Source organism: Dermacentor albipictus, chromosome 6, assembly GCF_038994185.2.
Source record: "Dermacentor albipictus isolate Rhodes 1998 colony chromosome 6, USDA_Dalb.pri_finalv2, whole genome shotgun sequence".
NCBI lineage: Eukaryota > Metazoa > Arthropoda > Arachnida > Ixodida > Ixodidae > Dermacentor > Dermacentor albipictus.
Genome location: NC_091826.1, coordinates 120,826,710 through 120,840,564, shown reverse-complemented (window position 1 = coordinate 120,840,564; position 13,855 = coordinate 120,826,710). Strand labels below are relative to the sequence as shown.

The 13,855-nt window shown below is 45.0% G+C and overlaps 1 protein-coding gene across 7 annotated transcripts in view; it reads right to left on the bottom strand.

Annotated features, from left to right (window-relative positions):
- Nucleotides 1-13,855, bottom strand: part of LOC135913793 (ATP-binding cassette sub-family C member 2-like) — a 272,909-nt gene that overhangs the window by 70,457 nt on the left and 188,597 nt on the right. For all 7 annotated transcript variants that reach the window (XM_065446481.1, XM_065446480.1, XM_070541305.1 and 4 more), the window contains 4 exons: nucleotides 12,751-12,927; nucleotides 10,973-11,140; nucleotides 3,052-3,233; nucleotides 2,639-2,714 (listed from right to left, as the gene is read on the bottom strand). In XM_065446481.1, the coding sequence (XP_065302553.1) occupies nucleotides 2,639-2,714; nucleotides 3,052-3,233; nucleotides 10,973-11,140; nucleotides 12,751-12,927 (603 nt within the window). The remainder of the gene's footprint in view (nucleotides 1-2,638; nucleotides 2,715-3,051; nucleotides 3,234-10,972; nucleotides 11,141-12,750; nucleotides 12,928-13,855) is intronic.

Genomic DNA, 13,855 nt, shown 5'->3' with positions numbered 1-13,855 from the left:
CTTCAGAAATCTCTAATGGATCGCTAACAACACTGTTGTTGATTTTAAAAGATGTGGAAGAAGAAGAGCCAGGAGATATGAAAGACCAGAATTTATGGGGGTTAGGCTTGAGCAGTTTCGGCAACTGAACATGATAGAAGAAATTTTTGGCCGAGGTGGTTTTTTTATGGAGTTCATTTTTTACCTGAGCGTACAAAACGCATGCCTCAGCATTATTCGAGCGTTTAGTGCGAAGTCTACCAGCACGTCGCGATAAGTGCAGCAGTTCTCGGTTCATCCAGGGAAGGTTAATGTTTTGTTTCTTAGTTTTCAAAGGCACGAATCTATATATACATGATTTTACTATGCTTTCAAAACACGCCACGAGCGCATCAACGTCACTAGATAGTCCAAGTGCCAAAAATGCGTCGAAATTATTGGATAGTTCATCCGTGATACGGACGTCATAAGCTCTGGAAAAGTCTGGAAACGTGGACAGCGTAAAACTTTGGTTATGGAATGGCCGGTTTACAGATATAAAAACAGCATTGTGATCCGAGATACCATCAATTATTTCGTACTTGTAACCCGTCTTGGCAAAATCAGCGCTGAGAAAAATCAAATCCAGTACTGCGTCACCACGTGTGGGACTGTGAACGACCTGCTTTAAGCCAAGAGATAACGATAATTCAACAAATTTCCTGTTTAATGCATTACCATGATCAAAAAATGAGAGAGACGTCCAGTCAATTCCGGGAGCATTAAAATCACCCAGTAAGACGAAATCTGAGGAAACTAAATTCTCTTGCAGTAAAAGTTGGTCCAGGCTGTCAAGAGTTTCCAACGAACTATTAGGGGGACGATAGAAAACGCATACGTTTAAGAATTGTTTACCGCAGTAAAGTCTGCAGCAGACTGATTCTATTACAGTACTGTTAAGTACCACAGCCAAGTTTCTATGTTGCGCTGCTATTCATTATACCTTGTCTCCCCTTGGCCGCAAATACTATACTCATATTAAGCCCTGATCATATGATTAGGTCAGTAGTAATTGATAGTTCCAGGCATGGGTCGCGTTCACCGCGGTTTTCTACAGAAACTCTACATAGCCTCGACTACTGGCTGAATGATAGCTGCGCTAAGCAATACCGTTATCTTGTGGAGTGTCATACGAATGTAGGGCAGCATGGTCATTGGTTGAACCCGCGTCCGCAGGACCATCAGCCTTCCCTCTCATTCTCAGTTACAGGTTCTAACATGGCCCTATGTCGCGTTTGCAGCTGCACTAATGAGTAGGTTAATACGTCATGACAAATAAACAAGATAAGTAATAGAAGCGTTTCTCATTAGCAGATCAGAAGACAGACGCATCAGAAAGACATGAGTAGGTCTTTCACCCAAACAAGTTATATACTGAAGCACTTATTCAGTGCGTAAGTTGGGTGTCATCATCATCATTATCATTAGCCTGGCTGCGCCCACTGCAAGGCAAAAGCCTCTCCCATACTTCTCGAACTACTGGGCTAATTATGGTCATGCTGCCCCTGCAAACTTCTTAATCTCATCCCTCTACCTAACTTTCTGCCGCCCCATGCAACGCTTCCATTCTCTTGGAATCCAGTCCGTAACCCTTAATGACCACCGGTTATCTTCCCTCCTCATTCAATTACCTGTCCATGCCCATTTCTTTTTCTTGATTTCAACTAAAACGTCATTAAATCGCCTTTGTTCCCTTATCCAATCTGCTCTCTTCTTATCCTGCCCTTAACGTGACACCCATCATTCTTCTTTCCATAGCTCGTTGCGTCTTCCTCAATTTAAGTAGAACCCTTTTCGTAAGCCTCCAGGTTTATGCCCCGTAGGGGAGTACTGGGAAGACACAGCTGTTATACACTTTTCTTTTGAGGGATAATGGCAACGCGCTGTTCATGATCTGGGGATGCTTGCCAAACGCACTCCAGCCCATTCTTATTCTTCTGATTATTTCGGTCTCATGATCCGGATCCGCGGTCACTACGTGCCCTAAGTAGATGTATTTCCTTACCACTTCCAGTGTCTCACTACCTGTCTTAAACTGCTGTTCTCTTCCGAGACTGTTAATATTAATTTAGTTTTCTGCATATTAATTTTTATACCCACCCTTCTGCTTTGCCTGTCCAGGTCAGTGAGCATGCATTGCAATTGGTCCCCAGAGTGTGGTTTGCCGCTATTACTATGCAAGCATATCATGATGCCGTTGTCACTGTTTGTATAATTTTTTATTCCTCCTTCTCATTTAGTTGTCCGAATATTGCATCGTGTCGATTGCTATTGCACCTAAAACCATCGGCAAACTTGCTTTATTTCTTGTTCATGCATACGCACACTAATAACATAAGCTGACGCCATCGCAACGGTCACCATCGCGCTCTGAAAACATATGAACTCGGCACACGCATTACATGAGCTTCGGCAAAGCTATTGTGTCTTTTCATTAAGAACTCCTCGAAATCTACTGAGTATGAGCGCTTCTGAACTGTTCAGTTCACGCTGCCGACTGTTTTAGTACAAACTCTAATGTTTATGAATATTTAATGAGAATCGGCCGTTAGCAGGACCGATTCTTCAAAATATGTGTTGCCTTTCTTACCATGCAGTCGCAGAAATCATAAATTCTCACCTTGCTAGACTGTCCTGACTCTTCTCCAGTTATCCTTCCAACTACGTCGTTTTCTTCCATTTTCTCAGCGTCAGTTCTGAAAGATTTCAGAATATTTTTCTCCCAAAACTGCACTCTGAGAAGCACTAATCACTACGCAAGGATTACAAGGAAATATTCGTGAAAAAAGTGAACATACAGAGAGTTAGCAGGCTTTGCATTCGTCTCTTTACTATGCTTTCGCAACTATCTTTCACAATCGATCGGATCACAAGAAGCGTCGAATTTTCGGCATATATGATGGAATTTTGAGTCGTTCACAAGGGTTGCAAATATGATGCCAACTTATTTTAAGTCAATCGAGGCCGAGACACTTTTGTGTATTTATCAGTTGAATTAGCGTGCCTTTAGCTCTGTGACAAATCCTTGCTTACTCATTTTTTGTGAGGAGACGGGTTGTCCGATCTTGAAGAGCTTCACGAAAATTTTTAGGTGACTTTGGGTCGTTTATCAGGTCTTCCACTTTGTCGTATACCTTAATTCGCTTCTTGTCCACTAAAATGAGCTTGTCCATGTAGTGCAAGTACTTTGCTTGATTGCACACCATAATTCGAGTCTGAAGGAAAGGTGTGGAAAGAATGGCAAGGTTACATTGTAATGTACAGCTCAAACAAAATCACATCATGCACGTTGGCAAACAGTTTGGTGCTTAATTTGTAGCCCCATTTTTATAGACGAGTCACATGAAATACCCTACGGGAGAGGGAAACACGTGCCTTAGAGGCCGATCATGTGGATAGAGAGCAAGGTGCGTGTTGTATCGGCTGTTCAGTGGTTTGTTCTATCAGCTTTCAGTGTCGCTAAAAAGAACTCTGTCTGCGTGGAATATGTGCGAATTTTGGTCAGGCTGTACGATTCGCCGGATAAGTAGCTTCGGTGCGGATGTTGCACGTTTAGTGCCCACACTAACGATGCTGCTCAAAACATCTTGAGAATTTGATTTCGTATTACGCAACCATTGATGTCTCTAACCACCAATTTTTTTGAACACCTGCGCACAAGCTCAGTACACAGTTTCTTGGTTTCAAGCGCTATTGCAACACAGCGCAGAGATCTGGGACACTGGCAGCTAACTCTGCAAGGTTTAGTTGTGCTGAAATCGGCCATAAAGCGGCCGTATATGGCGAATAAGACCAATATAACCATATGCACACTCGCGCGCACGTACAGAGATTGCGCTAAAGAGAAGACTCAATGCCTGTATCATCGCCAACGCTTTACCAAACACACCATAGCCGCTGACTACGGGGGCGCTCCGGGGCCCGAGCTCCCTCTGAAGTTCTTCCGGGCGGGGTGTGGCAGAGACTCCACCGCCCCCGGCAATAACGAAGTCTGCCCCTTCCCTAATCTGTTACTGCCAGATTTCTGCTACTCACATCATTTGAGGTTACTTTTGAGCTGCCTCTATCTTTTCACTTAAATTTTATTGTGGCTAGACGCTTACTACATCATTGCTGGCGGACATGCACGGATTTTAACTCATACTCTCGCTTTATTTCTCCAAATCCTCACCATTGGAGGATAAGTGCATTAGAAGCTCCAGCCGCGGCTACCTCACCGGTTTCTTTTTAACTTTAACATTCTTTTTTTTAATTTTCACTTTGAGCACCTTACAAACACACAATATAATTAAATACACGCCTAGGACAAAGCTTATATATTAAAGAGAAGGAGGTAGCCAATTAACAATAATTTCTTATGGTATGGATATCCTATGTCTAGAGAATTAATATGTTGCTGTATATTCACCTCGCCTCAAATTTCTTGGTGAGGTATTGTGACCCTGAAAAAAAACTGCGGAGTACAGTGACGCCTTTGGTGGAGTTTTCTATTAAAGCGTTTGAAATGCACGCGAATATTATGCGCCTCAGTAGTGCTTCTGTTTTCAGCAAGAAATGCTAACCATGTATACAAGCGCACATCCGAGAGGTCCTTTTCTTGTCTTAGGAAACTGAAAACGCACTTTCAGTCGACGTTGAACAAGCCCATTTGAACCGCCTGGCAATTTCGCACGCTCTCAAAGAGCTCTCCCGAAAAATCAATTTGAATAAGATTGCCGCCGACATCTTTGCTAGATCAAGTGCCCGAATGAAGACTTTTTCACTGATGGTGAAACCATCGCGTCAGACAAGAAACTGATCTCTTTAATGGGAAAGGGAAAAGCGTCATCTTACAAGTCAAAGCAAACCACCCGGCTTATAAAACAACGAAAAAAAGTTATACAAGAGGACGAAAATCAGGTACATGACAGTGCAAGCAGGGTGAGGTTTTTTGGTACACAAAGACGCTTGGATTCGCTAGTTGTAAAGGTCCCTAGTCTATGCTGTGCATTTTCCTTATTATTCCTTATTCGTCATATACTCTAATAGCAGCTCAACAACAAAATCCACATAGTTCCTAGTTGCTCTCATCTCCTCGCGCTTTTGAGAAATTGATGTGTCTTATTTATTTATTTGTTAATATGTTTGTTTGTGCGCCTGATAATTTATTACTCCATAATCCTCTGTTTGGCCGCCGGAAATAAATGACGCCAGTAAGACATGACACAGTAAGCAGCACAAGACATGCTTTGACAAGTTATTAAACTGTTGCGTTATGGCGTCCCATTGCGTTCTGCTAATAATTCTAGTTATAACTTATCTTCAGAAATTCTTATATAATGTAAAATATTTATATATCTTATCTCATACGTACTCGATTGACCTTTCGTCAGGCAAAGATTTCTTGATTATATCCGCGTATTAAAATTTTCAAAGGGCATTTCACGGTTTTTTTCATTGGTGTACTCGTAGATTTATTAGACTTAATACGGGCAAAACACATATATCTTCCTAACGTCCTTAACTGAATCCGCTTGTCGCATGCTGATCCGAGAGACGGGTCTCTTGGTGGTGCGAGGGTATTCACGCTGTGAAACTGAGCTGTCTCCTACTATGAGGTCTTGGAAATACTCATATAAGCCCATCACTTCAGTAAACAATTCTTCGAGGTCACATGAAGTTTCTTGAAGTGCAACTGTTACCAAAGAGAGAGAGAGTGTGCGAGCGTGTGCGTGTCTGTGTGTGGAAGAGACTCACGCTGAAGATGTTACTCATGCTCCTCCTCCTCATCATAATATATCTATACATACAGCGGCGGGTTGCTTTTATAATACCGAGTGCAACTGCTACTTCTTCACTGCACCTTGACAAAAACGCTTATGCCTACTCGCGTGGTCTTCTTCATCAGAGTACTGGCGTGGCATTTGCGTCCCTCCGAAGGAAGCATGGGCCCGATGCGCAATTTAATCGGGACAATGGGACGCAGTACAACAGGACAGAGTCACACACACACAACACACACAGACACACAGACACACACACACACACACACACGCACGCACGCACGCACACACACACACACACACACACACACACACAAACACACACACACACACGCACACACACACACACAAACGAGCCCCCCAAAAAGCAGAAGTTAGGTCGACAAGGACGACTTCATCCGTACCATATGCCCCAATCGAATAAGTGCTGGCGGCTACTGGAGTTATTGTCACTGTCGGGAAAGACCTCGTAATTCAGGTCGCTCAGGCGGCAGGTCAATCTGTACGGCCCAAATACCGTCTTAGGAGTTTTTCCAGAGTCCACGACGGCGTATGGATATCCAGACTCATACTTTGTCGCCGGGAGTGTAGAAAACGGACCTGTGTTGAAGATCGTACCGTTTTCCATCTTGTTCTTGCTGAATGCAGCAGATACGTACGCGCGCAAGCTGCCTGACTCCTTTGGCGCGCTGAGTAAATTCGTCAACGTGGGTAGGTAGGTCGTGAAACTCATGCGACAGCAAGGCATCCAGCGTTGTCGCGGCTTCGCGACCATGGACCAAGCTGAATGGTGTCATTCCAGTAGTTTCCTGTCGAGCGGTATTGTAGGCGAATATTACGTAAGGCAACATCTGATCCCAGTTCTTGTGTTCTATATCAACATACATGCATAGCATGTCTGTGAGGGTCTTATTAAGACGCTCATCTAGTCCGTTCATCTGGGAATGATAAGCAGTTGTTTACCGGTGGCTTGTACCACTGAGTCTGAGAAGCGAGTCAAGAAGTTTGGCAGTGAAGGTAGGTCACCTGTCTGTGATGAGTGGTTTTGAGGCGCCGTGCCTAAGGAGGGTGTTTTCAAAGAAAAATGAGCTGCTTCGGCTACTGTGCCCCCCCCCCTCCACTGTGTAGCTTTCGTCTCTGCGTAGGCAATTTCTTTCATGATCTCTCTTATCGACCTCGATCTCCCAATACCCGCTTAGTAGGTACATTGATGAAAAATAACGTGCATACCGCAGCCTGTCCAGCGAATCGTCGATGCCTGGCATCGAATAGACGTCTTTCTTCGTGACCTGGTTTGATTTGCGGCAATATGCAGAATGGCAAACTATCGTCTTTCTTTTTGACTAAAATCACGGGTGACGGCCAGGGACTTTTCGAACGTTGTATCACATCATCCTCAAGCATATTCTCCACTTGTTTTTGAATCTCTTCGCGTTCATTTGGAGCTACACGGCAGGGATTTTGTCAGATCGGCCATGTAGTGCCATCCGTGATGACAAGGTGCTTGGCCAGTGGCGTTTGTCTGACATTTTACACAGTCGAAAAGCAATATTCGAACTGGTGTAGCAGATCCAATAGGCGCGGGAAACAGAGTGAGCGCCCTACCCTATTCCTTTTTTGCTCTTCCGAGCTGCGCTACAAGCCAAAATCAGTCATGACCTACCAACTCGCCAAAACTGCCACGCTTTTGACCAATAGGCGCTGCCACTCGGCAGACACAGGAGCTCACGTCGACAGACAAAGGAGTCGAGGGCGGGACGGTCGTTGCTTGTAGAGCGAAGCATTCTCTAACGTGTCTGATGTTGCAGTACGCAATGGCGGTACCCTTCTTGATGGACGGTGTTCGTGAGAAGGACTTCCGCATGCCGATGAGTTATGTCGAGTACGCATGTCTAGCAATGGAAACCCCTTGCGTGAGCACTAGTGCAACGATTTGCTCCGCGATCACATCGCCGTGGTAGGGCTTCTTGCATGATACAGAAACAAGGCGGCAGGATCGCAGCCGAGTGGTCCCATCGTCGGCGATTCGCAAACGCCCATGTTGCCCATCATTCATGGTGTGGCCGTATGTGCTGACGGAAAATGTCACCGTAGGTTCCCGAATTTTTTTGACTGCGCCGTGACCTCGCAGGAAATGCATCCCCAAGATGAGGTCATCGCAGCAATCGGGGAGAATGACGAAAGTGGCCATGAAGCTGGAATTGCCGATGTTGACGATGCAGACCCCCGGAACTTTTGATGTGGGGCCCTGTCCACGTCGTCTTCACTTTCTTAATTCGGTCGGCCAGCTCTTGTCGCATAATCGAGACGTCTGCGCCAGTGTCAACAAGTGCGGTGACATGATGTCCATCCACCAGAATGCTGGGACCGGCACGGGCAACGTCGCTGGCGTGAGTATTAGTCGTCGTCATATCGTCTTCGTTGGCATGAGTAGTCGTCATCGTCAGGTCATCTTCGTGGGGTGCATAGGGGGTATTTTTGGCATCTCGACACAAGGAAACCTTCCCCGTGGAGGTCGCTGCCGTTAGTTTCCCCGGAACGAACTAGGTGAGTGACGCCTGCCGACATCAGTGGTGAAACTGACGTCGGCAACGGTGGCGGTGGTAACGTCCCAGTAGGATCAGTTCAAGCCTATATGTACTTAGGCGTAAGCCTGTCCCACGAACCTTCCTGGAATGCGCATGCGACTAACTTAGTTTCATCAGTAAACCAGACCCTTGAGTTCATGAGGCGTCACCTTCAGCATTCTCCACAGCACGTCAAACTATTTGTATACAAGTCACTTGTCAGACCACAACTGGAACATGCCGCCACCATCTGGAACCCTCATCAAACATATATCATCAATGCACTCGAGTCAGTTCAGAATCATGCGACCAGATTCATCCATTCTTGATATTCATATACCGTCAACATTTCACTGTTAACGGCAGAATCTAACTTGACATTTCTTGCTTTTCGTTGTCGTTTCGCCACGCTCTCTCTTTATCACAATTTTTTACAGCTCGCTAAGCCACCCACCTTACGTCACGCCATCATCCTCACGCATGTCACAGCGCACCAGCCATCAACTCCAAGTTTTTCGTTCTCGAACACGAACTGTCACTTTTCAAGCTTCATTTTTTCCTCGAGCTGCCAAACACTGGAATGACTTACCCTTCAATGTTGCTGCCATCACATGTCAGTCACAATTTCTAGAAACTGTCCAAACTTGTATTTCAATGTAACACCCGCGTTTTCTCGTGCCCACATGTTAACCACCCCTTATGTAATACCCCGAATGGGGTGTTTAAGGTGATGAAAATGAAAATGAAAGCACGATTTTCAGTATATTGCGTTTATCCCCGGCTACCCACAGTCAAACGGCCTCGCATATAGTGTACAAGTAGCAAAGGGGATTCTAATGAAAACGCATGAAGCAAATCGAGATATCAGGATCGGCTTGCTTGCTCATAAAGTACAGTGCCGCTGGAAAGCAGTGGAGCACCGGCGGAGCTTCTACAAGACAACAAGCGTGCCGGACCTCTGAAGTCATCCATTTTTAAACATTGTCAAGCATCGCCACATGGACAACCAGAAACATCTTCTCTCCACACTGAGCCACGGGGACGTGGCGCGCCTGAAGAAGCCTTCATGGGACACGACAGCGCGGTTGTTGGATCAATGCACGCAGCCAAGATCTTACAATGTGGCCGCAGAAATGTGGGAGAGTTGACGCCGTAATAGGACAGGCTTGTTGCGGACACAAGAACCCATTTTGCATGAGTTCACGGATGACTCCAAGGACCTCACAATCGACAGCGGCCGTAGCGCATCAGCACAGAAGCAGTTACTTTCGTCAGCTGGGGCGGCGATGTCACGTCCTCCACCGTTAAAATCACAGAGGATCGAAGAGCACCAAGACCATTCGGATATAGCAGAAACTTTGAACAAATGCCTCAAGAGCGCTTTGGTGCTTACCTCTGACACCGCACTAACCGTGTACTAATCCTTGTCTAATGCTGTAAATAAGTGATGTTTATTATTTATAGTAGTTTTTGTTAAAGAAGAAAAATGTATCGCGCATGTGCCGCTTGAAGTGCGCATTGCTCGCTTCAGCTGTGCGTGATACGGATCTCGAACCAAATGAAACAAAACTGCTTTCAGATCTGTATGTAAGCGAACCCCGTTCAATAAACCACGTCTTCTCCCGCCGGCCAGCCGCGGCGTATCATGTCATCGATACAACGAAAAGTGGATAAACATAGCGCACCTGGCTCATACGCATTTCAGCACGTCACACAGTTTACAAGCTGCCAGAAGGCCGTTAAGTGCGATATGCCTAGGACATGTAGTGCAGCATGTAAAACAGACGGGTCAACGTGTCGACTGGCGCCTAAGGCGACACGAACATTCACTGAATGGAACCCCAACTTACAGTTTGTCTCTGCATTCTGGATAGTGTGGCTGCTTGCCAAGGTTGGACGAAACCAGGATTTTATACAAACACAGGGGCTACAAGAGTCGGAAATTGTCGAGGCGTTTTACATATGTAAAACAGAACGAGAACACGTGCGTGAGAATCTTTCAATTTGCAGTATTGTGAGGTAGACTTCCTTAGGCCTGCCAAGCTCAATAGCAGAAAATTTTGATATCGTGATATTACCTTAGTCTGCGTCCTGACAAGTCATTTGCATGCGCAGGCATTGGGGTTTCGATATATATGTCAGTGTCTAATAAAGTCTTTCCAGTCGTTAGTAGGCGCACCGCTAGCGTTCTTTTGTAGTCTTGGTTCGTTCACGCTATGACTAATATTGTTTGGTGATCACAGCGCGTGTTCGTTAAATTTAGGCTGCTATAGATAAGCCTTCATTCTTCGGGCTAGGCAGCACAAATACTCTTCGCAAATTCTGATGTTCTCAGTAGTATTTTTATAAGTATTAGACGCGGGCAGTTTTCGAGTTTCAAGTCATTCCCGACCGAAGCGCGTCTGCATGCATCTTGCCAAGTGTGTTTGGCGGGTCAACCCACATCTTGCAGGCTCGGTTGACTGCACTCGCTTCATGGCCTGCTCGGCCCGACCAGCTAGCGTTTTCGTGAGCCTGAGATCCGATTTTTGGCCGGACAGTCTATCCGAAGAGAATTCATCAGGTTCATGGAAACGTAGCTAGTAATTAAAGAGAAGCACACGCGCGTTTTCTTGGGCTACTTGCCTTGTGCCTAAGCAGGCCTTTTTTCCCGATAACATCTTTGAAGACCCGGCTGGCCACAATGGGATCCAAAGCGCTAAGCGGATCGTCCAGTAGGTACACATCGCTCTGGCTGTACACTGCTCTGGCAATGGAAATGCGCTGCTTTTGGCCGCCACTGAGGTTGCTTCCCTGCGAAAGAAAACGCATAATGAAAGTTACCAATGAAGTTCCGAGCAAGCAAACAATTTTCTTGATTGTACTATTACAAAATTAAATGATGGATGCTCTATAGCATCCTCAAAGATATCACGTGCATGGGAGGCGATTTCTTTTTGCACTGCACACGGCATAAATAGCATACCGTTTCGGTTCGCATTTCACAAACTCTGCCAGGTTTCCAAGTACCAGCAAAACAATAAAGCCACCCCGCATTATTCTTCTCACCATTCATTACGGATCCAAAGTTCAGCCCCCTGTGGCGTGGTCTTACCTTTAACGTGCCTTTCCCTTCTGAACCTTGTCGGAAAGGAGTGAAATGTGGCACTACATATTATTCACAGAAAAATTTTACAGCTTTTTTTATTGCAGCATAGGCTTGAAAAGGCAAACTACGGATAAGACAAACTAACCTCAAATTAATTCACACGGTATTAAACAAAACAGCGGCATTTTCGTTTTGGATCACCATTTATTCAAGCATCTGCCACAGCTATCCGTGGTCCGAACTCTTCATTTTCATGCTGAAGGTGCATCAGGAACAGTATTTAAGATTTCAATGCAAAAGTAATAATTATTGCCAACTACAGACCAAGAAAGCGTGGCCAATTTCCCTTTCAAGGAAACGTTTGCACGAATGTCAGCTAGTCACCTCGTTGCTCTCCCCGTGACATTTTTTGCACGAGCCCTTGGAAGGCTTTTGAAAGAGCTTCGCACATTTTGCGCCATCGCTTTGTTCTTGGTCAACCAACGGCAGTGTAGCAGAAATTTAAACAAAGCGATACTTACGTTCCATATATGCAGCTAACTGATGTGAAATTGAATTATGTTGAACTGAATATATAACTGCCCCTTGACAAATTGCGTTGCCGTATTTTAGGATAACAAACTTGGAAGCGGTAAATCTTGGCAGCAAGCGTTTCACATTGGATGTTTGTGTAGCGCTTTTCGCAATTACAAATTGTCCAAACCGCTAGGTCGGTATTTGATACACTTTAAAGAAACACTTTACGAAAGCTGCTCAAGGACTTTTAATCTTTTACCCGACTTTATTCGCGCGCAGTAACATATGTCACGCCAAGTCTTAGCCGTTAGGTCCTTGCTACTCAGTTCTATCTTAAATTACCTTAGCTGAACATTGAACTTCCTAACAAATGCAAATGCGTGTAAAGCAGTGTTACAAATACAAACGAGTGTTTATCCGAACAAACAACTATTTCGATAGTTTGGAAGCCTTCTCTGTGTAAATTTGTTCGTGTTGGAAAGACATGAGAATTTTATTCCAGAACAAGAGAAAAGAAAGAAGAATTTGGTGTCGAAACGTAATAAAAATGAACGTGACAGTCTGTAAACATTCGCGTCAAGAGAAGGTTCCAAATGCAAGTGGTCACCCATAGCGGAAACCCGCGCGAAAAAACTTCTTGATCAGTAAGAAAGCAGAGTTCCTTTAGAGGTACTGGGTAGGCAGCAGTTAATAAAATATTGAGGGCATCAGACAACGCTTATATCTCATCTCATCTGTTTCAGCAGCTGTTCTAACATGCAGTAAATGCGCTATGCTTACGCAATTCTTCTAACTGTACCTTTTCTCCGATTTCGGTCATGTCCCCAGTCGCTAGCATGTTGATGTCATTTATGAGCTGGCAGCTTTGAATAACATGGTGGTAGAAACTCAGGTTCATCGGCTTCCCGTAGAGAATATTGTCCCTGACAGTCATGTTGTGAACAGCCGGCAACTGTGGAACAAAAGCTGTGCGACCCTGAAGAAAAAGAAACGTGTTATTGTGCAGCGGATAATTCGCACGTATAGTGTAGAAAAATGTAGTAGTCTCGAGTTGAATCAGCAAGCCTTCCCTTCTAGAAGAACTGGTGCAACGAAGGAACATATCACTGGACAACTTCACGCACGGAACGTGCTGTAGTACACTACACCATGCGGCCACACATGAAATATTAGAGGCTTTTTTCGTTAAGCACATGCATGACGAAGAACAGGTGATACATCAGAGGCTGTTTTCATTAAGCAGAGGTGGAAACTGCGTGATTTATACGCTAGTTTATTTTAGGGGAGGGAGGTGATGTCTACCGGTCACGCATGTGTCTAAAATTGGGGTGGCATGGTTGGCATGATGCGCTATCGTCAAGAACTGCATATATGTTTCATGCTGTATTTCAAATAAATAGTTGGGTAGTCAGCCCCCACCCTGTCTATGTGTGTATTGCCGTTGTGGGCGTCTCGTTTGCGCAAGATTATCCTAATTTCTGGTACAACAAGCACCCGCTAGCTGAAACAGCCTGTATAGAGGCTGTTACAATATCAATAAATGACCCCTACCTCGCACCTCAGATGCGCACTTAACCATCAGTAAGCAGAGGTCTAAGTTTGGAAAGTGCAGTTTAACACTGCGGCCTCTTCCATTGAGACTGAAAACCGCAAGTGTGAAAATCTCGCACTGACGCATCACGATGTAATGCGGCAGGTATCAGGCAAGCCACAATTGCTATATCCCTTCTGAGCTACAATATAAGTCAAGCTTAATTATAGTTTGAGATAGTTCGTGTCTCATACTTGAGGAAAACAGTGGCTTAAAAGAGACACGTTCAGAGAACACGTAAGTCGTGACGAGCGCGAACTTCCCGACTGACTTTATATAGAACAAGAATACGATCTTTAGCGCAGCCGAGTCA